Source organism: Gymnodraco acuticeps, unplaced genomic scaffold (assembly GCF_902827175.1).
Source record: "Gymnodraco acuticeps unplaced genomic scaffold, fGymAcu1.1, whole genome shotgun sequence".
NCBI lineage: Eukaryota > Metazoa > Chordata > Actinopteri > Perciformes > Bathydraconidae > Gymnodraco > Gymnodraco acuticeps.
The window spans coordinates 75,612-98,806 of NW_022990764.1; the positions used below are offsets into that span (position 1 = coordinate 75,612).

Consider the following 23,195-nt stretch of genomic DNA (forward strand, 5'->3'; position numbering starts at 1 on the left):
ATCTCCAACACTGCCACGGAGAAATGTCTTGCTCCTCTTGCAAAACTATCTATAATTGATAAAGAGCAGGAAGATGGAAACTGAGGGCTGACTAATGCAGTTTTCTGCTTTGATTCACTGTGGGAAAATCTGATGTTTTTAAAATCACATGAATCCTACAAGTAAAATCTGTATGTACATATAATAGAGGTTACACACATGGGATGTCGCTAGTGTAGGCTGATAAGTCCTAATCTCGTGTTCTGCTGGCATGCACACATTCCTGCCAGCTGGCGAGGCTGGTACAACTTTCAGCACATTGGGGCCTTAAAGATGCACGCTTTGCATTTTGAAAAGGACCACTGGCTAGAAACATAAATGTGCGTGTTGACAGGACACTGAATGCTGTTGTATGTAGCGGTAAATGTAAGCGTGTATTCCTGTGAAGGTGATGAAACGTGTCGTATAAAGGTTTATTTGCTTCTATCCATTGTGGCCTAGAATATCATTGCTGCCTCAAACGATTTACTCCCATGGCTTCATCACACCCCTGAATGCCTCACTCTGGCCTTAATCAATAGCCTCTTCTCGCGTGTAGGCTTCGAAAAGATGTGATACAAGCCCTGAGAGACCGAGACAATCCCCCTCTTTCTCACCCGGAGCCCCACACCCCCTCCCTCAGCATCAACATGACGAAAGAGATCCGGAGAAAGAGATGGGAGTCTAGGGGGTTGTCAGTCACACAGAAATAAATAGACAGGATGAAGCCGCTCCCCTCCCTCGTGCCCTGTTAGACCTCATTACAGACAGGGGGGGTCTTATTTCCCCCTTCCTCTTAAGCACAGTTGGATTGATCCACAGTGGGGTTCACATTCTGCATCAGAGCAGGCTCATCCTCATTGATTTTTAAGGAGCATTTGTATGGTGAACATGTGAGCAGAAAGGCATGTGTCCTCACCAGTTGCACAGAAAACTCTAACATTCGGAAGTTCTTGTCAATGTCAAATTAAACTTGTTTCTGTAAAGTTCCAATTTCATAACAAATTGTTGTATTGATGAGCCTGTCCTGTGTCATCTCACCAGATATTTCCGCATCAGAGCCCATAGCTGACATGCTGCTGAATGCAGAGGAGAGCTGGCTGCAGAGACTAAAGGACCCCTCCGCCCCCCTGCCCTCCACTGACCAACGCTATGATGGCGGTTCACACGACCTCAACACTCCTGTCAAGAACTTGTGAGTGAACAGTTTCATGGGCACAGTGGTTAATTTACGGTTATTTCACAGATTGTTAATCCTGTTTTCCCCCCCCCCATTTATCTATCGTCCTTTGTCCCAAATCTGCTTCCTTTCCCTCCACCTTCTGTCTTTGCCAGGAACCCCCTGAGTCTCTCTATCTCTAAGCGGGACAGTCTGCTGGAGAAGTGTGCCATGTTCAGAGAGGCAGGTGGAGCACTGAGCCGACAGCCCTCACACGACAATGGCCTAGATGGCCCCTTTAGCTCCGGTGCCAGCAAACTGGAGCAGGTACCTTGTCTTTTTAAGCTTTGGCGCTACGTAAAAACATCAGCTTTGTGCCAAATTGCAGTATTGATTCAGCTCAGCAGTGATAATTGAGAAGTAATCAAGTATGTAGTAGTTAAGCAATGTGCTATCGCTGCAATAGTGTGCATTTGAGACCCAAGAGCAGTGTAGATAAAGAAAAGAAAGTAAGGAAATAAACCAGTGCAGAGTGTGATTGGAACAATGAGTTTAAATCTCTGTGGGCTACAGTTGAATATGACTGTAGTTCACTGTCTGGGACATTGAATGTTTCATTGAAAATACTCAAGCTGCTGATGTTAGTTGGTTTACATTTTCACCTTGCATTTCCCTTAGGTGAAGCTGATGCCTCCAGCTCCCAATGACGACCTGGCCTCCCTCAGTGAGCTGACCGACAGCAGTCTGCTCTACGAGATGCAGAAGCGCTTTGGCAACGACCAAATCTACGTAAGACTCGACTGTCCTTGTGCCACTTAACAAGGAGGTCCCACTCAGCATTAAACATGCATTAAAACACACAGAACAGATAGAAATACAAACATTCACACACGCTCTCTCCGGCATAACTGGGCCACTTCAGCTGTTTATTTGTAGAGGAGTGCTGTGTTGTTTACGGTCTGGGAATTTCAGAGTGTAATGTTTGGATCACATCACACAGTCTTTATACCCATGAGCACCTACTGCAGTGGCTTTCCCTCCAGCATATGTTTGTGGAGTGTACTCTGTTTCGGAAGTATAAGCACTGCACAACCGTGTGTCACACATGAGCTAACTCCATGAAGACTATCGTGCTGACAGTTCTAATTGAGAGTCCTTTTACACCCAGTGATTGGGGGTGAGTCGTTTTTCTGAATGTAGTGAAATCTTTATAAGTTCCATACGCCCTTTTGAGCTGAAAACCTTCCCATGCACACACACACACACACACACACACACACACACACACACACACACACACACACACACACACACACACACACACACACACACACACACACACACACACACACACACACACATATCCACACACACATATATATTCTTACTATGGGAACAATGGCAAAATCAATACCATTTATATCGATTGGAAAGATAAATCCATCACTATATTCAGGAGTTAAATGCCTTTATCTCCAACACATGGTCCATTTTCTATTCTTGTTTCCTGTCATGTTCTCCTTTCCTTTAAAATGGTGATGTAGCCCATACTCCTCCATGGGGACCGAGCTCTATAAAGACTGGAACCAGATCAATGTGGAGCCATCCCGTGCACTCTCTTCCCTGTGAATAGGCAGTAATGGTCTGTTATTATAGAAACCCAGATGGGCAACAGACAGTAGGGTTAGCCACAGCAGGGGACGACTGATAATGGGATGACAATAGGAGGCAGTAGATTGGTGGATGAAGAAAAGAGAAATTATTATAATAATGAGGGCTGGATTTGAGGTGCAGTCCAAGGAGAAAAGGTGAAAAGAAAGGACAGAGTGCAGCTATCATGTGGACATAAGGCACATATGATATGATTGTACAGTATATATCTTCTGTCATGAAGATACACACATTGCATCGTTCTCATTATAATTATAAAATGTATGCAGTTTAGCAAGTAATGTTTTTTCATGTAATATTAAAAAATTCAACTGATAAACAAATATAAATATACCCGTATATATACTTGTATGAATTGTTTTACAGAACAGTTTACACCTGTACATTTCTAGTTTCCTGTTTGCATTCAATTGATATTTTATTTGTCTTTATTTTATCCCACTGCACTGTTTTATGTTTTCGATTCAGATTATGTTTGCTTGCAGGAAAGTATTTTCTATACATATTTAATGAGCATTGTTGGAGGATGACTAAGACCTAAGATTTATTTAAAAGCCCTTGAACCCTTTCTTAGAAATGATGTTCATGTTACAGAGTAAATTAATTCCTTTGCATTTCTGCACTTTTTCACCTTCTTGTTGCAATACCATAAAATATAACTGTATGTACACAATGGACGGTATTTAAAGAAAAAGGTGAAGAAGCATGCTGTAGATGTGATGAGGGACAGAAATAAGGGGGAAGGACAAAGGAGGTAGATGCTCAATATGTCCCCAGCAGGGTGGTCAGAAAGGGGGCTTTGATGAGGGGGCTGCTGCCTTCTGCTAGGATAGAAGGCCCACTAAACCCCTTGAGGAGAGGTTCAAGGAACTGGGGAAGGATATGACGGAAGACACTGTTTAATCTTTTCACAGGATTGTCAATCATTCAACGTCTTCAGTTAGTGTGGAAGTTTTACGTGTAAAAAAAAAGCAACACTTGTATATTGACTTTCGCTCGGTGTCTGCAAGCAGCGGAAAATGTGTTCAAGTCATTAACCTTGAGCCCAGGCCTGAGGACAGAGCAGCATGCTGCAGAATGTCTGCGCTCTCCCAGGAGACACAGTGTTAGCTTTCAAACAGCCTCCAGGACTCTAATTGAGAAACAGGGGGTTAGCAGTTTAGTGGGAAGGGTCAGGAATTGGCAGTTGGTTATTTTATCTAAATGGCCTCAGGGTTTGTGTACGACGCGTAGGAGGGCAGAACTGGGTTTTCTCCTTGAAAAAGGTCATTACTAAGGTTATCCTTGGAGCTCTCGTCCTGACCTTTCTTTGCCATGAGATTACCATAGTCTTAAAGTAATACAGATTGTCACCACCATGAATACTAATGTAAAGGAAAGAGGGTGACAGCACTTATTCTCATTTCAGTGTTAGCTTCAGGCAATCTGTCCGTAATTAAAACACAGCTTCAGCCTGTTTGTATGTCAAAACGGTCACGCTCGAAAGACAAAGGTTTTATATAATTTTATTCATGAGCAAAAGATCACTAAGGTGTGTGTTTTTTTCTTCCTTGTAGACTTACATTGGACACATCCTTCTGCTGGTCAATCCAAACAAAGAGCTGCCCATCTACTCCACCTTGGTAAGCATGCATTTATATTGCATCTATTCTACTTAGGCTTAACATATATGCTGTGCTTTGCTCTCCTAATGTTTATTTTGCATTTCTATGTACTTTGATCCACGCTTAAAACACGTGGGTTTACATTTGATAGGTTATGCATTTTACATGTGCAATCGTACTATAAAGAAGGCATGTTTGCTGCATAAGAAGCAGGTCATGAACAGATGAAATGGACCTTGTGGTTGATAAATAATGCAGTCTTCCTCTCAGTGATACACAGCACTAGGCTGACTCTGCATCAGCTGGGGCGAGAGATTCAGTTTAGCTAACACACACACACGCACACACGCACGCACGCATGCACGCACGCACGCACGCACACACACACACACACACACACTCTATTACATGTTTTGACTTTTAAAAACACTTTCTCTACTGGTAAAATACAGCATATTTTTACCTTTTACACATTGATTGTTTGTCAGCCATGTTAAACAGTGATTAACTCAAAAAGCGGAATTAATGCCAGCTGAGCCCCTTGCTCATATGAGCCCAGGAGGGGTTGGATGGAGGAGACATCTTCTCCTGCCATGACAGAATGAAGCCAGGCCCCCTCTGGCCGTCCCATTCCAGCCTCGGTCTGGACTCACTCCAGGCGTCCACACCCGATGGAGAGGACGTGTGGACGAGCAGGGAGGGGCCGGTGTGAGGAGGACATATGTCACAACATGTGTGACCTGCTGGCCGTCTGTCACCCCCTCTGTTCTGGTGGTCCACAGCCCATCCTCCATACCTTTTCCATTGCCAAATACAGCACTGTTTGGCTCACATCCTCTCTACTGGTTAAAGAAAGGGTGTCATACAGTAGTACAGTTATATCAGAGATTAGTATGGCAGACAATGGTGGGATTAACTTTCTGATACACTGACCGTGTTTCAACAAAAAGAAAGAGTCAATATCTGAGTAACATTCTATAAACCCTTCATTTAGTCAGAGACTTAGAATGAAAACATTGTCATAAAAACTTATTTTTAAGTCTGAAATAAAAGCTATTAACATTTCCAGTCAATAGTTCAGTCTAAATTTAAAGTTGGGTCCCATGGTAGTGATATATACATAATACAATTGTTTTTAAGACAACAACAACATCAGTGTTTGAAACAAAAGAGATATGTGATGTTTCCAATAACAAACTAGACAGATAATCACATTTTGGCAATTGTTTAGCTACATTTTTATTATATATCAATAAACTGTTACCTTCCTAAAACTATTAAGGAAGAGGAATTCCTGTTGCTTTTTTATTACAGAGACATGTCGGGGAATTTGTCCATAGTGTATTTGCTGGCTGGTTGTTTGGTATTTGTAAGTTAAACAGCAGAAATGAGTCTGAAATCATCTTGGTCAGTTTAGGTCATATGACATGGCTGGACTGAGTAGTAAACCACACCTTCTTAGTGGTTTAGTGTCAGTGCTATAGAAAGTTATATCCAGCATGGTCTCACTGTTTTCCTGAAACGTTATCCTCTCTGTTGCTCAACCCTGTGGGTGTGTGTGTATCCATGTAACATCAAGTTGTAATCTAATGTCTAACTTACTTGTCTTTCTCTCTCAGGTGAGTCAGTTGTACCTGAGCTCCACGGGTCGTCTGTGCTCCTCTCTGCCGCCTCACATCTTCTCCTCAGCAGAAAGAGCGTACCACATGATGCTGCAGGAGAGACGCCCACAGTGTTTCATCTTGAGGTACACACTCAACTCCGTGCCTTCTGGATTATGAGACAAAAAACTCAAGAGGGAAATAATCGTGACGTTCAGTTGGCCACCTGTCTGGTCCACACCCCTCCACCTGTTTAACACTCCCTGAGAGACTAATAGCTCTCCGCCTGAGCTGAGCAGTGGACCTGTTCAATGTTCACGCAGCGATGGAGGTTAGCTCGGAGTGTTGTAGCTTCTTGCCCTTTGTCCTCAGCTGGACGGAGGCAGCTTCCTGATTGCAATTAAATCCCGTTCCGGGTGTACAGTGACATTCCCGCTGAGTTGTAACCAATCTGGCAGAGAGTTAATGCGCCCTGGCCACAGGCTATCCATCTCACTCACACACACAAACAAACACACACACACACCTGCTCAGACATGACACCGTGCCTTCCCACATACACACACTGTATTTTATTCCTCCTTTTCTTGCTTCTCTTTCAAGCCCTCTGTTTCGCTCCATATTTCCTCACACATGCACACACTAACACGTTTACAGGCAAGGCCATGATCCCCCAGGGCTAGTGCTCTAACAAAATGCCCTTGGAATCTAATAAGAAACTGTTAAATGAAAAGGCAGTGGAAAGGCCTTTGGACTTCGCACTCAGAAGGGCAGTTAGTAGGAAACATAGCAACAAACAGCGCACCACAGCACACTGCGGCCATTAGTGATGATTTCTGACCTACTGCAGCCATGTGCTAGGTGTTACACGCCAGTCTCAGCTCTCTGCGTGACGGTGAGTGTCGGAGCATGTACTGCGTTGGTACCTAATTTAATATCCACTCAATGACAAATTGAAAAAAGCCTCAACTGCCAGATAAGTTGTGGCAATAACAGCGTGTGGAAAGTGGTGATCAATGGAGCCCCGTTAGTTGTGTCAGAAAGACGGAATAGATGGTGATTTAGATGGGTGGGGGTCCCTGAATGGGTGATGTCAGCTAGGTGGAGACATGCAACTGAGATGACAGATGTTGGTAACACCCTCATGACTAATGCATATCATCTATTCTTCTGAGACACATCTAGAGCGATGTAACTCACACAGATGCTTGGTTTTTGTCCTTTTATTGTTGCTTATAGCTGCTTTTTAATTTGACTTTGTTTGCTTACCAATAATTTGACTCTAGTCACTATCTATTAATTTAAGATAAAATCATATGAGACACACATTTTTTCACAAGTTTTTTGAAATTTGAAATGTGTGGATTTGGTACCCCATCATTAACATTGGATCAGAAAGACTCTTTAATTGCCCAGGATGCACAGGAGGAATTATCTCTGCAAGCTAAACCGGTTTCACTGTTCAGTAATTGTTATAAAACTTTAATAAATGTCGAAACATTAATAACATCACCTCAGGCAGGAAGGAAATTAGCAATTTTCTCTTTCTCTCTAGTGGTGAAAGTGGTTCTGGGAAAACGGAGGCCTTTAAGCACATAGTGAGACATCTGACAGCCCGCTCCAGCCCCAAAGGCTTTGCACTGGAGCCCAGAATGAAACACGTAAGTCTGTTCTCTATTTAACTCTTCTTGCAGTCATCAGGTCGGGTCCTGGAGCCTTATGGCTTACTAACATGTGATGAAATCTCAGTGTCTTGAATCATTTGTTGCTATAATGCCCTTGAGTCATTATTTTAGATGGCAAAAAGGCTAAATGTTCCAACGATAATCTTATCGTAGAACTGTGTGCTGTTATTTCATTTCAAATTCCATGGCACTCACAATCATTCCTCAGTGAGAAACTCATGAATATTTGTGCACTCTTCAAAACCAGGCATATTTCACCCTATCTCCCTGATCTTATGTTTTTACTCTGCCTATTGTTCCTTCATCATATCATTTCTTTGATAAAAATTCAGATAGTGACAGTGCAAGTGTAGTAAGGCAGGAGTCATGTAAATGTCTCCTGCTGTTCTTCTGTTGCCGTGCAGAGTACAAATAGACGTATAGATTATCACACAGAGTATGGGGCTTAACTGAAAGTCTTTTTTTCTCTGCTTGATAGCTCTTCATTCGCCAAAGGCATCATTTGAGCATTCAAACCCTGTTTGATTGCATCATCAAGATCCCACTCTCTCCATACTGTGATGTTTCTGTTCGACTAAACCATTTCCAGCAGAGGAAATCATTTGAAACGTTTTTCTTAGGAAGCAGTCCCTTTTCTCTACATCCTAAGAAAAGAGTATTGATTTAAAAAAAACTATATTAGGGTAAAGTAGGACATTAAATACCCATGTCCTTTCCATGGCACACTATTAAGTGTTTAAGCAAGGTCAGGTTTTAATATCCTCCATTTATTGTGACACCATCGTGGTGCTTTCCATATGATTCACTGTTTTGCACTGGGTCTATCAGGCGGGTAACAAAGCTTGTGTCGCCTCGGATTGCAAGTGCTGTATTCTGATGAAGTCATCGTTATGTAGTCGATAACTGGGTCAGCTCGCTCACTGATCATCCTGGGACACAAAAAATACTCAAGTCCCAGATAATGGATACATATTGACATCTAGTGGTAGGAATTGGTATTGAAGCAGAATTCCTTTTTGATTCAGGTTCAGACATATGTTTAACAAACTTGATTTGACTATTTTGAAAAATAAAAAGATGAACATACTCTACAGTAAAAGTCATGCTTAAGTAAAATACTATCTCACTGGTAACAATTGTATTTTGGTGTGATACAATATGCAGGTAAACTGTATTCTGGAGGCCTTCGGTCATGCAAAGACTCTGAAGAACAACAACTCGAGCCGTTTTATCAAACTGTTGACCATCCAATACTGTGACAAAAGGAAGACAATGCTCAGAGGTAAGCTACATTTCTAGAGGGAAAGTGATTGTTTGTTAGTTGGCTTTACAGTTACTTTCATATAGTTGTATCTGTATTTTCCATTAGAGTCAGGAGAAACTGAGCAGGGTCTAAATATCCAACTTCATTCTTCCAAATGTTCAAATATATCCTGAGCTTTATTGTCAAGATAAGAAAAAGTAAATATTTAACAATCTTGATCACAAGATTTGAGATCTTAGACATAAAACAAAACAGACTCACAGTAAGGCACCGCACTACTGTGCACGAGTGATTATTCTTGCACTATTTTATTTCTATTCTGTTATTTCTTGCACAATTTTAATAGTTTTTTATTGTTTCATGTCCTATATATATATTCATGTTGCATTGTTGGAGGAGCCTGGGACTTACGTTTTTCATTGCTATAGCTACACTGTAGTATACTGTGTACATGACAGTAAAGCATTGAAGAAATCTTGAACTTCGCCAGCAGGGGGCAGTAGAAGCCCATCAGTCGACTGTTCTGGTGTTTCTATTTGTGATCTGTTTTACAGCCTCTCACCTTATTTGTTATCCATCTTAATTTGATCAGTGAGCACTGCCTATTGAACAGTGGCCACAAATGTACTATCATCAGCACTGTTGAAATGTAATTTACCCATGTATTATTGAACTAAAATACACTTCTGATGTTTAAGCCCGTGTGTACGCCCACATGCTGGAGAAGTCTCGTCTGGTCCACCTGCCTCCTCAACAACACAGCTTCAACATCTTCCATCTGATGGCTGAGGGCCAGTCGCCTGAGGAGAACAGCGCGCTTTACCTCAACAATGTCCTGGCTCATAGGTACATGGCATTCAGCTGCCTTGTGTATTTTGAGAGTTCACAAAATCACCTGTGAAGGTAGAATGGCAGCTGGTTGTTGCTCTCACCAACAAGAGTAATTTAATAAGTTTATTTAAATATCTTTCTTGCCTCTTAGTTTAAGAGGTTTTTACTTACTTCAAGAAAAGCTGCTTACGTACACAGTTTAACTCAACACTGACGATATATAAACATTCATATTTAATGTCTTCAGAGAGATTGTGTGTGTGTTTATGCCTGAATACATGAGTGTCTGTATCAATTTTTAACACACATTGTTCTCTGAGAATCTCTTACTTTTATCTGATGTTTAGTTTGTGTTTCAGACCTCTACTCATGCATGCTCTTTCTTGCACAGCGACAGTGGGATTGTGGGTTATGCTAACAGCACTTTTATTCGCGGTACTCCACCAATGCGGTAACCACTGACCTGGATTGCTCTGTTTTGCAGCCCCTCTGGCACCTCACTATCCTTTTATGTCTCCATGGGTCTTTGTTAGGTGTGCATGATCCAGTTCTGTAGATTTAAAACCCAATTTGCTCAAATCTCCCTTCCAAACACAGCTCTCTGAAAAGTGTGCCTGAGACTTTTCTACACAAAGATATATATTTTTTTCAAGTCCTGCTGAGCACATGAATAAATGTTTGCACCTGAACACTCATCATAGGACACACCTTGCTCACTTTGGTAATTTTGTTTTTATGGGTGTCTTAAACATTTGTCCACATTTCTCTGTGCTTTTCCAGGTATCTTAGTGGAAGACTTCCCGGGGAGAACCCTCCAGTAGCTGAAGCCTCCACCGAGAGCAGGGAGCGCCTCACAGCCGTCAAACACGCCCTGCGAGCCCTGTGCTTCAACAAGCAGGTATCGATTGGCACTGCATACGGCTTCTGTTCACTCTGTTTATTCAAAGGTTATTGACAGCAGGCATCATTTAAAGTGTTGATGTCACACACACTAAAGTAGCTACATATGAGGTCATTGAGGAGAATTATCCCCAGGTCAAAATAATGTCTGTAAATGTGCCCGAGTCTTAAAGCTGAATTATCCAAACGATGTGTTTGTACCCTCATAGACAAAAAAACGAATGGCTTAGTGTATTGAATTTTGTACAATTTGTAAAGAAAGATATTTGAAAAATGTATGGCCTCAATGTTGTCACAGTAATACCTCGTAAATAATGACATGATCATTTCCAAGTTGACAGGGATTGTCCATGCTCCATTAAACAATTGACCAGCATAATGGCTTGTGGGATACCAAAGGATACAATAGGGTGTCCTCTCGGTTCAGGCACAGCCTTTAAAATGAGACAGGCATCATCTGCCTGTTATGACATATTCGGCCTAGACGTTTAGATTGGGATTGGGACTCTTAGGGTCCTGAATTGGGACTCATCATGTGTTTCAATTATCTATCTAAAGACATGTGTGACCAAATGCAGAAGACAAGGTCTTTGATTTATGAAGGCTGCGTGTGCTACAGTGTGCACCACCAGCTGTGTTCCCAGCCCCATTATCAGGTTCTATTCTTAGATTCCCAGTCAGCATCTGTCAGCATCCAACTGACCACCAGCTCACCTTTTAATCCAGCAGCAGTCAATACACACAGGCAAAGCCTAAGGGATAGAGGAGTAGAGCGATAGATTTATATCAGAGGGCACTAGTGTCCACCGGATAAGAGAGAGAGTCCAGAGGACAGGAGACGCAGTGGGGGAGTAGGAGTGGAAGTCTTAGACCACCCATTGGTCTCTGTCTAAGTCTCTAATCAGGGGAAGATTCCCAGTCCAGACCCAAAGGTCAATCGTCATTAACGCTCCTTTCTTTCTCCCTTGCGCCCTTGCTCCCTTTCTTCTCCTTTTCTAAGCAGGGGAAGTCTGTCTGTGTATAGAGTGTCAGACAGAGACTAATGCTTGTGTTTATCTCCCAGATATCAGTTCCAATATCCTGCCTTGAGAGAGTGCACACGCAGACATATTCAGACACACGAACACACACGAGCACACACTCTCAAACTCCAACATCCCCCTCTCAGAGATTCAGAGCAGTGGGTAATGGGGTATTCCATTAAGCGTCCTCTACTCAAGGGCAGAGAGGAAAGGAGAGTGGGGCGGAGGAAGAGAAGTGTGTGAATGAAGGGAGGAGGGTTGATGCATATCATTTATTTATTTAATTTCATGGGAAGTGTTGTCAAAAAAAAATGTCTTTCCTTTTGAAGAGGTTTAGTATCATGAAACATTTCCTCAGCATTACTTGAAGTGAAAGTTGGTATTTATCATAAAAAAGGGAAATCTATCTTTTTGATTAGGACTACATTTGACTTACTTAATTGTGTTAATGCCTCACTAACACCCCACTCTCTCTCTCTCCTGTCTCTGTCTGTCTCGGTCTCTTTTAGGAGGTTGACTCAGTGTTTACTCTGCTATCTGCTGTGCTCCATATTGGGGACATACGGTTTACTGCATTGACAGATGCCGATACAGCCTTCCCTTCGGACCTGCAGCTGCTGGAGAGAGGTCAGTGCCTCCCCGTCACATACCCGTGGTCACATTTCCCCCCTGTGTGTAGGTGGGATAGTGCGGAAAGGAGGGGTGCATCACATCCGCTCAGCTTGTTTACCTCGTAGTCATCGCTCCTCCCCCCCTTGTAGTTCTGCTTGGCAGCTTGCCAGCACTAGCTAAAGGCCAGACATTCACCTGTCTGGTGAGCCTCTTGGTGGTGAGGAGAGATTTAACACACACTTTCCTGCTCATTGTGCCTGGGTTTGCAACCTTTCTCCATCTCCCTTACAACCGCTACATTTATTCCTGTGACCCCTGACCTTTTGTGAGATGGTAAACAAACGACATCAGCACCTGAACGGGAAAGTGTAGCCACTCGTTGTCAGGGAGATGTGATGTCATGGCTTGTGAGGGATTCTGGCCTCATGTCACCTGTTCCTGCTGCTTGTTTATGGGCTCTGCTCAGAAACCCGCTGATGACTAATTGCTGCCAGCTCTACTGATCGATGAAGTGGGAATGATCTGAGGCAGAGCTCAGCTTGTTGTGCTGGCAGGGTGATGAGTAGCAATGAGTAGATGTATTTCTGGGATGTTATCAGCGTTTCCTTTCCGACACATGTAGTGATTAATGCTGTTATTGTGATATTTTTCATCCTGTCATCACGACACTGTCAGTTATTGAGTTACTGTGTCTTTCTCTCCCTTCCTCTTTGATCTTTCTCTGCACAGTTGCTGGATTGTTGCAGGTGTGCTCCGGGGACTTAAGCAATGCCCTCATCTCTGACGTTCAGTACTTTAAAGGTACCAACACACCGGCCTTCGCCATCACTCGGCCATTCATATGCCACACACATTAGCAGTTTCACAAGGATTACTACAGATTCATCTTTTCTCCAAGAGAATCACAGCAGAGGAAAAACCTTGACACTGTTCATAATACACACTTGCATCTTGTATTTCAACAACCACCATGTCATCAATCAAGATCAGTCCTATAAAGGTTTATAGTAAGTGACTAATGAGCACAGTGTAAAGGGAATTAGGTGGTTCAAATTGGGGGGGAAAAAGGCAAATTTGCCAAAATGTCTTTTTGTGAGAGATTAAATATCTTCTTTGTCAACGGAAATATTTGTTTCATTCTGACAAAGATAGTTATTTTCAAGTTAAAATATATTTTAACAGTATCTTATATTCGTTTTTAGAGTAAACAAAACATAAACACAATATGTGATTAATGGATACCTTAAAATTTCCAAGATTTGTACAGAATACATTTTTTTGTTTTATAATTATAATTTTTTTACATAAATGTTCTCTCGTGGACAAAAGATGATAAAGTGGCACAACTGCACAACTTCAGAAATATCACTGCTCTTAATCAAATTGTAATACATTTGTGTTGCCATGTCCCGGTCCCTTTACCTCAGGTGACTTGAGCACCCGACGCCACACGGTGGAGATGTCAGAACAGTACAGAGACCAGCTTGCGAAAGCCATCTATGGTCGCCTCTTCAGTTATCTGGTCAACAGCACCAACGAGTACCTACAGGGACAGGACGACAGCATTGGGTATATCTATGTGTGTGCATGTGTGTATGTCTGTGTTTGTGTTTATGCACATGTGAGCCAAGGTTGTTTTTTTCAGTGTTGACTGCCAAAATAATTTATTTTGAAGCCCTGGCAGCTGATAACTGTTATCATCAAAACAACCAAATATTTCTGTCATCACACAAGAGCATTCTCTCATAGGAGTGACTGCTCTCATATTGTGACACAATCACACATACAGTAGCATAGAGATGAGTCTAGCAGTTTACATGACATGCACAAATAGGTATGTATGCTGAAATGGAAAGTCCTGAACAGAAAACGGTAGAGATGGAGGACACACCCAAGGTTTATGTGAAAGTCTCACACACACACACACACACACACACACACACACACACACACACACACACACACACACACACACACACACACACACACACACACACACACACACACACACACACACACACACACACACACACACACACACACACACACACACACCTAGGTGGAGGCCAATGGAATCCTTGGTATTGTTTATGTTGTGAAGTCTTATCACACTCTGTCAGATAACCGGCGCTCCATCTTCTGGAATGTGTTTGTGCTTTGCCTTGTTTACACACCAACCTCAAAACATAATAAATATGTCAACTACAGGTACACCCCTTTTGAATGTGTTATTTCACACACACACAAACAAACAAACACATGGGAAAATGTGATAATTCCTGTCCGTCATGCAACCATGCAAACACGTTCTCAAGGTGATCCTGGAGTGAAAGTGGTGTAAGATAATGCAAATTCTCTTTCTTCCAGTGATCCTGCCCTCGAAATCGGGATCTTGGATATCTTTGGGTTTGAAGAATTTGAAAGGAATGGATTTGAGCAGGTGGGATGATGCTTGTATTACATTTAAGTTAACCCCAAAGAAACCTATCAATGTGTGTCCTCTTTCACTAAAGCCGACAGATCAGGCCAAATGCATTTATGACATTCCCTGAATAATTGTCAATTTGCTTAGAGGAAATCTCTCTGAACAGAGTGTGGTACTTTAGTTTCACACAGATCTTAATCAAATTCTGACAAATATTTGGGGCTTTTTTCTATTTTAGCCTGGACATTTGAGTCTGTAATGAATTAGATGAGGTCTGTGACGTGATGTTCAGCTATCCTCAAATGAACCGACGGCGGACACAATGAGTGCTCAGTGTGCGAGAGGTTGGAGTAATGGGCAGCTTCAAACCAGTGTGTATTTGTCCGTGTGTGTGTGAGAGTCTTAAAGTTTTTACATACATTACTTAGTTCATATTTCTCGGGTGACAGTACAAATCATGTACGTATGCACCTGTTATGTACACAGATAGATCAGCATGTCTGTGATGCTTGGTTGTTTTCGGTATTTCACTGTATGTTATTACATTGCATTGTTTAGTGAGTACAACATGTGCATCTCTCTACTGCTCACCTGTTATTGGCCATTAATCTTTTATGTGCTCATCAAGAATTCACTGTTAATGGACATTGTAAGACATTGCAGAGGTGAAGTCACTCTGTAAATCACTCTGTGTGTATGCCTTAGTGTGCATGTGAGTGAGTGTGTGTGTGTATCTTGTGTCTTAGGGTGTAATGCACAAGAGTCTAAGTACTCAGAGCTTACGGTTCCTCAATATGGAACTTCCAATCCCCTCCCAGACTTTATTGCCAGTGTGCCATTGCTTGTGTGACTCATGTGTGTTTGTGTGTGTATGGCACTAAGATGTCAGTGGCATGAGTCCTACCCTCCATGTTCTCTAATCCAAGTGGAAGCGAGGGATTGCGTGACCTTTCCTCTTCGGGTCACAGAGAGTGCAAGTGCCAGAAGGAAAGAAAAGGGGAGGGGGAGTTAACAAAATGAGAAAAAAGGAAAACTAGACCATCTTTGGCAAGCGGTGGCATTGCCTCATTCGATCTAACCTCTTTTCCTTTGTTGCTGCTTTTCCTTTGTTGCTGGTGAACGACCTATAAATATCATCCTGTTAAAATCACACACATTACAATATTCATGTCATATGCACAGTAGCTAAAGTGTAGATATGGCAACATCACCGCCCACCCATGGAAAGTGAGAGTGAGATCTGGATAAACAAACTCGATGATCTCTTACAGTCGGTGTGGCCCTCACTCTCTGACATGTTTGTACACACATGCAGACACAGGCTCTACAGGCACAGCTTGATCAGGTCATGGTCATTAGGGCTTGTTAATTAGAGCTGTGTTGTACCTGCTCAGCACTTTGCTAATGAGTTAACTCAATCAACCACCTGCTGGGACTAAGCCTTTAATGTAATAGACTCCCTTGAAGACAAAGAATAGACAAACACTGATGGAAAAAAACAGGCCCTACTCTACAGCACAACACACCTTCAGATCAGCACTTATTGGTAGATACTTAGCATTACCCTGAAACTAGGGCTTCATGGCTTTATTATAGTACTTAACATCAATATTTAGATGTTTTACTTTATTTTTAAGTCATTATCAATTCACCTACAATATTCATGTCATCACATGGCTGAATCTCTCTGTTATAGCATTCCATTAAAATCCTTTATCCATCCACCCAGCAACCGGTAATAGGCTACATGCACAGTCACTTCCGCATTCTACTCATAGCGGCCGATTCATTTCCTGTTTGAAAATGACGACCTTCTACACCCGCTGCCTACAAGAGCTTCCGAAATTAAAAATGTCAGATGTTCATCGGATTTGCCGGACGACTAAAGCCCCAGCCAGCAAACTCGATAAAGGCTTCAAATTATATGCTGCGTCATATATACACAACTATGAAGGTAAGAAGGTAACCGGTTTGATTGATTGATTGAAAAGTTTATTAACAGCTTGTATATTGGGTACAGTACAGCTCAAAACATACAATTGTTAAGGGGATGCAGACCAGAGAAAGACTTTCGTCTTGTTTACATCAGGGTCCCCCATTTCCAATTCATCATGTAATTTAAGACATATAAGACATATTTGACATACAGATGGCTTATTTACAATTTTCATTTTAGATTTCGTTCTAATACATCCTAACCGGACATTTAAAACATACCAAGTCTACAGATATACAGTTAGTAACAGAGTCTAAAATGCGTATACATAGATGGGGGGGGGGGGGGGAGCTGTCCATTGAACGACAGGTTGAGATTTGTACCATTACCGGGGCCGGTACTAACCAGCTAGCTTATGCTCCGGGTTACGCTAACATTAGCTGTCAAAAGCTAGGTAACGCCAGAGCCCTATAGTATAACTACTACTATTATTATTATTATTATACTACTACTATAGTAGACTACTATAGGGCTCTGGGTAACGCTATGTACTGTTTCTGGTGTTAATTATTTAAAACATTAGCCATTTTGCTAACAAATACTATCGTTTAATAGCCTTATAGCCTAGCCAAGGTTATCTTGTTGTTAGCCACACTGCATAATGGTATCAGCTTTTGTAAAGCAATGTTGCCATAGATGTTTTGACGTGAGTATAGATCTAACGCTGTTGCTCTGTTTTTCTTCATTCAGTGTCCAATAAAGACAGGCTGACAGGGCAGGTCAGCGTGAGAGCCTTGTGCTACAGGTCAATGCGGAAGAGCGAGACAGCACACAGTTTGAGTGTAGGCAGGCAGCATTGACACTGTTCCCCCCTGTTTATTGAGTTTCAGTTCAGTTAAACATTAGTTTACCTTAAGGGAATCTCAACAGTGTCCTACTTCTCCCTGCTTTATCACAGCTGATTGGTCAGATATTATTACATTGATTATGGATGTGTAAGTTTGGGGGTTCAAATATATAGTCAAAACTGCTTTAATACAATTTTCAAGGCATCTTAGTTTCCAAAGAAAGTTCATTGTGGTATTGTAGGGTAAGAGGGTAACACTAAGCATTCAGGAATACATGCTTCTTCTAGGATAATGGGTCAGTAAAAATAACCAATAATTCTACTCATAATAACCTCCTGGCTCATAGTAACAAGTGAGGTTACTAATCACTAGTATTTCTTCTCTCTTTTTTAGATAACGCTTCGTGATTCATCACCAGTGGTGCTCACACACAACCAGTGCTCCTGTGTTGCAGGAACTGTTTTGTGCAATCACACAGTAGCATTGCTGTTCCAAACAGCACACTACACTGAACTGAACATGCCAGTTGTGCCACCTGTGCATAGCTGTACTGAATCGGAACAGCAATGGCACAAGCCGCGAACAATGGTAATTTCAATGAGGTTCAAATACATGTAATCTTTCACAGAGTTTTTGTTTTAAAGTGACTCAACGAACAGTAATTGTCTTTTCCTTAAGGGTGTGAAGCCAGGGCCCATCAACTCCATGGTCTTCACCAAGCCTGTACCAAATAGGATGGTGCCGACTGGAGTAAGGTAATTTTAGCTGGAAAATTGTGTTTCCTGTGTTTTTAAAATTCATAATTCTGGTGCTGTATTCCTAACCTTTATTGTCACATTAATGCGCTATATTGTCTTTGCCATTCTTTGTAGGAGTGGATTCTACAGAGGCATGGTGGGGCCATTACCAGATCCCTGCCTGTTCAGAGTTACGGAGGCATACTCAGCATTCAGCATTGAAGACAGGCCGCTTGTGACCACAATGAACATGAGACCTGACAAGCCCCTAATGGAAAGTGCCTTCGGGATTGTGCAGGAGGGCAGTGTTCTGTCCTATCAGATGCCTGCTTTGACGTCTCGGTACACCACACTTCACACTGACACACCACCAACACCCCACTTGCCCATAGAGGGGTATGTGATCTTGCCATGTGATTTACCGCTGGTGTGCTCAGAAGAGGAGCAACTACATATGAACAGCTTATCTGTTGATTTGGAAATGTCTCACAAAATTGAGGAGGCTACCCGTGAGCAAAGCTCTAGCTCAGAGTGGCATCTGCTCCGCAAACCCAGGGTTACTGCCTCTAGGTTAAGAGAGATTTGTCACGTCAGAGGTGAGAGCTCTGCTAACTCTCTTGCAGAGCGAATACTCAAAGGTACAAGGCAGACTGCAGAAATGAGGAGAGGTGCCGAGATGGAGCCCACAGTAGCAGCTGAATACAGTAGACTGGCAAACGTGAACTACTCCCCTTGTGGCCTTGTCATTCACCCCTCTACGCCCTGGCTTGGTGCCTCCCCTGATGGAGTTGTTTTTGACCCAACAGAATATCCCCAATTTGGCCTTGTTGAATTCAAATGTCCCAATGTCCCAAATGATGTCGACTGCAAATATGTGCAGATGGAATGTGGCTCCCCTAAGCTCAAGAAAAGCGTCAACTTCTTGTATCTGGGATGCAGTGGTGTGATTTTGTAGTGTGGGCACAAGAGGACTACCTGGTGCAAAGAATATACACAGATCCAGAAGTGCAAAGAGCAATCAGAGAAAAAGTAGACTTTTTTTTTTACACGTATGCCGAAGTACCTGTCATTAAAAAAGTAGTGGGCACTGTAGCCATTGTTAACTCTGTAAGCAGTTAGCTGCTAGACCCTGGCTCAGCCGTCATTGTTTTTAGGAGGCAATCCCTCAATCATGTGTTCTGAATGACAACAAAATGTGATTTCAATATTTTGTTTTTGATATATATTGTTTGTCACATTTCATATATGTAAATAAATATACAATTGTATTTAAAAAGACAATAAAGTGAAGTGATTTGTGTAATGAATAGTAAATCAGTGCATTTGTAAGAAATCAACGCATTGTAATTTGCTATTTACCATTTATTCAAACAAAACACTAGCGTGTGTCAGGCAACACGGGATTACGGTGTGCTCACCCAGCTTAATCACAGCTACCTGCACAGGTGTCATCATCTTGTCTTATTTCACCCATTTCTTGACCAGTGCTTTGTTCTGATAGTTTGACAGCATACATGCTACTGCAAACAGTTGGTTGATGTTGTAGGCATGGGACAGGAGGATGACACCATCAAAAAGTTTGTTCTCTTTTATCCTCCTAATGACACGCTCCACATGAACCCTCAGTCTGGCAATGGCCTGTGTCTCCCTCACCTGATAGGCTGGCATTTGCTTCTGCTTTGACAGAAAAGGTGGGCAGTACACTTTGCATTTGCAGCAATCGCTGATCAGGAATCCCTTATCTACCATCACTGCCATGTTTTCAGTCAACAACGCAGCTATTCCAGATTGTTTGAAAATCTCCTTGTCGCTGACAGAACCACCATACAGACTGGAAACAAATGTCACTGCGCCATGTGGGGCTATGCCAACCAGGGCTTTCATGGTGCAGTGAGATTTGTATGTAGAATACATTTCACTTTGGAGGAGGAGTGAGGATGGTGTTTGACACCTCAGCTCTGTGCAATCCAGGATCACCTGTGTGTCTGGGAAATCTTTGAATGCCTCTGGGAGGTGGGCTTGAACTTCTGCAGGTGTAAGCCAGATGCACTGTGACCCCAATAAAGTTGTAAGAAAACTCGTCCATGTTGCAATGATGCGGCTCACAGTGGACTGGTGTACGTTGAAGCGGTTTGCAAGGTCCCTCTCTTTCAAACCCACCGACAGGAAGCAGAGAAAAAGGAAGAACTCGTCAATTGGCTGAAGCAGCTGTCTCTGGAAGATAAACAAAAAAAGGGTACTATATTAATGTCATGAGTGTAGCACACCATGGGAAAAACATTAAGTTGTTTTAGTTCTCTGATGTATTCAAAAAGGATTGAGTACTATAGCCTTTTAGCCTACACGAAAGCAATGAAATGTTGGAGAAACATTTTCCCTTCAGTTTGTGTTTAGATTGTGTGTTAAAAGAAACGTAGCCTACCGTTGATGGACGTGTAACCACTTCTTCATTCCTCTTGGCAGCTGATATCGCTCTTGTAACACGAACCATTTTATAAATGGAAGGCTCAATCAAAAACCAGAAGGCCATCAGGTGGTTATAGCTCGGGAATCTGTACACAAAAGACACATGTCAGTCATTAATTGACTCGTTAACTGTAACATGGGCTAATGCTTTCCTCTTGTTTGCTATAATACATTACAATTCAAATAGACTGATTAAGAAGGCACTTGGTGCAGGTATAGTAATATACAGCAGTAACATGTAACAACTACATTAAAGCAGCAGTAATAATAATCTAAAACATACAGGGAACATTTTACACAGAATGACTACTTTTACTCTTCATTCTTAAGTGTGCAACTGGGAGAAACGCAGTGGATATTGACATGTACTTTTACTTTGGTAAGGTTTTGAAGATTTCCACTTGTAGTAAAGTATTATCAGTATGTTGTTAGTATTAGTATGTTTTACTCCACCACATTTAGTTAACCTTCATAGTTTCTAGTTACTTATGAAAACACATGATTTATGATTCTACATGTTCAGTTCAGGAGTATTTTCAAACCATAGTATTTGTACTTATACTTCAGTTAAGTTGAGTAGCCTACTTATTCCAACTGATTCCTATACCGGATCTCCTCTCTGGTAAACAAAAACACCCTGAAAACTCTGGCAGGAGCACTCATTCAAGGGTACTATGACTATGCTTGCACGTCATGGTACCATAGCACCTCCAAGGCTCTAAAAATAAAACTTCAAACATCGCAAAATAAACTGATCACACTACTGCTTGACCTTTCATCTAGAACCCACCTCACCTCTGCCCACTTTGACAACCAAGGATGGCTTAGAGTAGACGACAGAGTACAGCTACTTGCAATGGGCCTGGTCTACAAGATCCACTACACCTCTATGGTAGCCATGTACATGTCAAAATTCTTCCCAAAGGTCAAGGAATACCATGATCATAACACCAGAGGGAGCTCCACAAATCATGTGAAACCCAGATTTGGCACAAAAAAGGGGGAATACACGTTTCGCAATTATGCCACATCAAGGTGGAACGCTCTTCCCACAACTGTAAAGGAAAGTAAAACTATACTTACCTTCAAAACCTCTCTTAAAGAGCACCTTCGGGGGAGAGCATTGCAAAACTGGCCCCGGTAATAGTACAAATCTCAACCTGTCGTTCAATGGACAGCTTCCCCCCCCCCCCCCCATCTATGTATACTCGCATTGTAGACTCTGTTACTAACTGTATATCTGTAGACTTGGTATGTCTTAAATGTCCGGTTAGGATGTATTAGAACGAAATCTAAAATGAAAATTGTAAACAAGCAATCTGTATGTAAAAAAAAAAAAACCCACCTGTATGTAAATTGTAAATAAGCCATCTGTATGTCAAATATGTCTTATATGTCTTAAATGACATGATGAATTGGAAATGGGGGACCCTGATGTAAACAAGACGAAAGTCTTTCTCTGGTCTGCATCCCCTTAACAATTGTATGTTTTGAGCTGTACTGTACTGTACCCAATATACAAGCTGTTAATAAACTTTTCAATCAATCAATCAAAACACTGCATGCAAATAGTCAGCAGTCAAACGGCAGGTAAACAGGATTCTTTATAAGCTAACCCATCTCAAAAACGTGGATAGAATTTAGCCAAAACATTACCTGGTATAGAATCGGATGTTGTCGTCGGAGCCAGCAAACCGCTGTAAGCAAAACTCTCGCTGGACTCTTAACTCCTGCAGTTGCTTCTGCAGATCCTCCAATGTTTTGGAGTTGTCTTCTGTAGCTTGAGAGGACATGTCCAGTGAAGCTGGTTCAGGGGTTGAGCAGTAATCATGGTCACGGACATCGATGTGCTCTTCCTGCTCCTCCCGAGAGACTGGTTCAGTGGGCCGCTCCCTTCTCTCCCAAACACTAGCCCGCGGTGTTTGAGCAGTGAAGTGATTCCACTCAAACAGAGTTGGGACAGCACCTTTCACAAGCCTCCTACGGCCATCAAGGGTTAGTTGATCCGTAGCGAAGTGACGACTGCAGACCTTGGAGTGAGAGGAGATTGTAAAGTTATCGCGTCGTATTTTAACCAGCCACTGTCTTCGCAGCTCGAGTTCGGTCGGAAAGCCATGGAAACTTAGGACGCCGTTGAATTTAGCTGACGCCGTACAAAGTGGGACACAGCAGTGCTCGGAGTAGTTCTTTACTTGTCTTTGCAAATGCTCCGTTTTGAAAATCTTCCGTCGACTCATATTTAAACCACAGATTTAAACAGTAAAACATTGTGGACGCTCAGCTACGCAGACCAGAAGCAACCCGGAAGCGTCCGAGCAGTATAACGGCTAAGGCGGAAGTACGTCTCAGACCCTAGTGCAGGCCTATTCAAATGGCGGCCCGCGGGCCAGATGCGGCCCAGAACCAACTCCCGAGT

The 23,195-nt window shown here is 42.3% G+C and overlaps 3 protein-coding genes across 9 annotated transcripts in view; 2 read left to right on the forward strand and 1 right to left on the reverse strand.

The window, feature by feature from the left end:
- myo16 (myosin XVI) overlaps positions 1-23,195 on the forward strand; it is a 114,880-nt gene that overhangs the window by 46,117 nt on the left and 45,568 nt on the right. For all 7 annotated transcript variants that reach the window (XR_004570627.1, XM_034232341.1, XM_034232337.1 and 4 more), the window contains exons 9-21: positions 1,063-1,213; positions 1,354-1,504; positions 1,856-1,966; positions 4,405-4,470; positions 6,072-6,199; positions 7,609-7,714; positions 8,903-9,020; positions 9,701-9,848; positions 10,614-10,731; positions 12,265-12,382; positions 13,097-13,168; positions 13,795-13,936; positions 14,735-14,807. Coding sequence is in view for 6 of the 7 variants with exons in the window: in XM_034232341.1 (XP_034088232.1) it covers positions 1,063-1,213; positions 1,354-1,504; positions 1,856-1,966; positions 4,405-4,470; positions 6,072-6,199; positions 7,609-7,714; positions 8,903-9,020; positions 9,701-9,848; positions 10,614-10,731; positions 12,265-12,382; positions 13,097-13,168; positions 13,795-13,936; positions 14,735-14,807 (1,502 nt within the window). In the remaining variant the exon portion in view is untranslated. The remainder of the gene's footprint in view (positions 1-1,062; positions 1,214-1,353; positions 1,505-1,855; positions 1,967-4,404; positions 4,471-6,071; positions 6,200-7,608; positions 7,715-8,902; positions 9,021-9,700; positions 9,849-10,613; positions 10,732-12,264; positions 12,383-13,096; positions 13,169-13,794; positions 13,937-14,734; positions 14,808-23,195) is intronic.
- On the forward strand, positions 14,851-19,589 carry LOC117556808. Its single transcript, XM_034232344.1, has 4 exons — positions 14,851-16,746; positions 17,970-18,164; positions 18,255-18,331; positions 18,449-19,589. Exons 1-4 carry the CDS (start codon positions 16,651-16,653, stop codon positions 19,266-19,268), a joined length of 1,188 nt encoding a protein of 395 aa, XP_034088235.1. The 5' UTR covers positions 14,851-16,650; the 3' UTR covers positions 19,269-19,589.
- On the reverse strand, positions 19,658-23,081 carry LOC117556807. Its single transcript, XM_034232343.1, has 3 exons — positions 22,436-23,081; positions 20,736-20,865; positions 19,658-20,527 (listed from the first exon to the last, which is right to left on the reverse strand). The coding sequence occupies exons 1-3, from the start codon at positions 23,014-23,016 to the stop codon at positions 19,775-19,777; spliced, it is 1,464 nt and encodes a 487-aa protein (XP_034088234.1). The 5' UTR covers positions 23,017-23,081; the 3' UTR covers positions 19,658-19,774.

What these genes read in the sequence shown, in the direction of transcription:
- LOC117556808 (XM_034232344.1), top strand. Translation starts at nt 16,651, where the DNA reads ATGTTCATCGGATTTGCCGGACGACTAAAGCCCCAGCCAGCAAACTCG. An exon ending in ATATATACACAACTATGAAG is followed by an intron (nt 16,747 to 17,969) that starts GTAAGAAGGTAA and finishes TCTCTTTTTTAG; the next exon opens with ATAACGCTTCGTGATTCATC. An exon ending in ATGGTGCCGACTGGAGTAAG is followed by an intron (nt 18,332 to 18,448) that starts GTAATTTTAGCT and finishes CATTCTTTGTAG; the next exon opens with GAGTGGATTCTACAGAGGCA.
- LOC117556807 (XM_034232343.1), bottom strand. Translation starts at nt 23,016, where the DNA reads ATGAGTCGACGGAAGATTTTCAAAACGGAGCATTTGCAAAGACAAGTA. An exon ending in AACATCCGATTCTATACCAG is followed by an intron (nt 20,866 to 22,435) that starts GTAATGTTTTGG and finishes TTTTGTGTACAG; the next exon opens with ATTCCCGAGCTATAACCACC. An exon ending in TGGTTACACGTCCATCAACG is followed by an intron (nt 20,528 to 20,735) that starts GTAGGCTACGTT and finishes TTTATCTTCCAG; the next exon opens with AGACAGCTGCTTCAGCCAAT.